Below are 2022 nucleotides of genomic sequence, written 5' to 3'. Positions count from 1 at the left end.
AATATATAATTATTTTTTAATAATATAAAATTTCTAAAAATAATGTATTTTAAAATTTTTATTTATTATAATATATTTAATATTTATATATTATGCCTCATGTTTCATTGTTTTCTAGATCCGTCCATGTTCGTAGCTGCTTCTTCTTATCAGTGGGAGTGAATTTCTTCGAGGTGCTACACCAAAGTCTCTCTTTTCTTTCTTGTGATGGATAAAGGAAATTCAAAATGTGCAAAACAGTGACTTCCTTCCTCATCATATGTATTATGTATGATGATTTTCATTTATTTTGGCGGTGATGTAACAAATTTCGTTGGAAATTAATAAAATAAAAAGAAGCTTAGGACCTCTCCATACATACTGTTGTGTTATATAAATTAACAACAAAGAGAATAAGACTTTTTATTCCCTGATATAGCACCTATTCAAACATCAAACAAAGAGCTCCCATCAAACAGTCTTAAGTTCTAAGAAAAGGGTAAAGCTCAAACCTTGCATTACAACTTCTACACAAATATCTAACTCCTTGTTTTTCACGGCCGCACAATGGATGCTCACTGATAATCCAATCTAGGCACACATAGCAACCATTCTCATATAACTCGTCCGTACATTGCATCATTCCATAAAGCTTCTTTGTCCCGATCATCGTCTCCCCTGTTGCGTACAGTGGCCCCTTCCCGTTTTTGCCCAACTTTTTGACTTCAGACAATAGCTTTTCGGTGAAAGCAACCTTCTTCTTAATGAACATCTGCGTATCTCCGCTCAGGTCCTTTGGGTTCTCCTTACAAAAATAATTATCGTAGAGGATTCTGCTGTCGCCGGCACTGTATGTAGAAATATCCAGAGTGCATTGGTCATACCATATTGTTCCTGCTTTGTTTCTCGGACATTTCTTACGAAGCTGTCATATATATAGCGACACAACGTCGATAAAGAAGAATATTGCGTTAAGTATATTACGTATATAATACAGTTTTTTTTTTGTTTTCTTCCAGCCCTAAAAGTGTATCAGATTATGTCAGTTAAACGTTCTACGTAGAGTACAAGAATTTTCATCAAAGTCGGATATGATATTTTGGGGAACATAAACATTTAATAAGAATTTTAAGAACTTTTCATAATATATTTGGTAACTTTTTTTGTATATACTACATAAGTTTTAATATTTTTTTGAGTTAAAGCCAATGTTTTACTGAGCTATTACTGGGATCTGGCCCGTTTGTATATGTTCATACTTGAGTGCTAATAAGATAATAGTGAAGTGATGTTACCCCAGAGAGGGCTGTGGCGAGGCACGAGCGACACTTAGACCCGTAGGAGTCGCCACGACACTGGAGCATGACGAAGGCGGTATCGGGAGGTATATTTTTGTAGGGTCTATCCATATTAGAGTCAAGGGCGAAACCTTTGTGCAGATTAAAGGCGGATATATTTTTGAGGGCGATATTGAGATTTTTCTCGAACACACTCCCTGGCTTGAATTTCCCTTGGGTGTTGTTGCATGCGTGGTGGATATACTCATTGGTAACGTTGAGGGAAGAAACAACGCTGGGTATAAGGAGGAGTTGTATGGCCACCACGGCCAAGATAGGGGCCGATCCAAAAATTGAAGGCATTGTTTGTGATCTTTGAGAAGTGGAGATGTTTATATAGGAGACTTGATGAGAATTTTAGAGTTGAAGTGATTATGATTCCTTTTTTAATTTCTACTTTGGTGACCTTAAAAAAATTCGATTCATCATCTTAGTTTGTATATATAAGAAATGTTTTAGTCTGAGAGAGGAGAGTGGTTGAGAACTTTAGTATATGCGGCGAGAGAACAGGGCTGATGGAAAAAGTCAAAGTTGGACAATTTTTTTAGAACCGTACGTTTTCAACCTGAAATAAAAGGCAGTAGTAATTTATTACGAAACTAAACCCACAAGCTTCGGACAGAAGTGGATCAAGAGGAGAGCAGATCTGAAGGACCTTCCTTTTAAACCTGCAAAACTAAAGAAACGAGATCTACCAAAAAGCAAC

The 2022-nt window shown here is 36.4% G+C and overlaps 1 protein-coding gene across 1 annotated transcript; it reads right to left on the bottom strand.

Moving 5' to 3' along the window:
- Positions 1 to 324: 324 nt before the first annotated feature.
- LOC106320717 (putative cysteine-rich repeat secretory protein 13) lies at positions 325 to 1725 on the bottom strand. The gene is made up of 2 exons (XM_013759088.1): positions 1275 to 1725; positions 325 to 904 (listed from the first exon to the last, which is right to left on the bottom strand). Exons 1-2 carry the CDS (start codon positions 1617 to 1619, stop codon positions 461 to 463), a joined length of 789 nt encoding a protein of 262 aa, XP_013614542.1. The 5' UTR covers positions 1620 to 1725; the 3' UTR covers positions 325 to 460.
- Between the last annotated feature and the right edge of the window lie 297 nt (positions 1726 to 2022).

This window comes from Brassica oleracea, unplaced genomic scaffold (assembly GCF_000695525.1).
Source record: "Brassica oleracea var. oleracea cultivar TO1000 unplaced genomic scaffold, BOL UnpScaffold01033, whole genome shotgun sequence".
Taxonomy (NCBI): domain Eukaryota; kingdom Viridiplantae; phylum Streptophyta; class Magnoliopsida; order Brassicales; family Brassicaceae; genus Brassica; species Brassica oleracea.
The sequence above is the reverse complement of the archived record's forward strand: the minus strand, read 5'-3'. Positions and strand labels throughout refer to the sequence as shown.

Coding starts and splice junctions, on each gene's coding strand:
- LOC106320717 (XM_013759088.1), bottom strand. CDS start 1,619: ATGCCTTCAATTTTTGGATCGGCCCCTATCTTGGCCGTGGTGGCCATA. Junction 905..1,274: donor TCGCCACAGCCCTCTCTGGG/GTAACATCACTT, acceptor TATATATGACAG/CTTCGTAAGAAATGTCCGAG.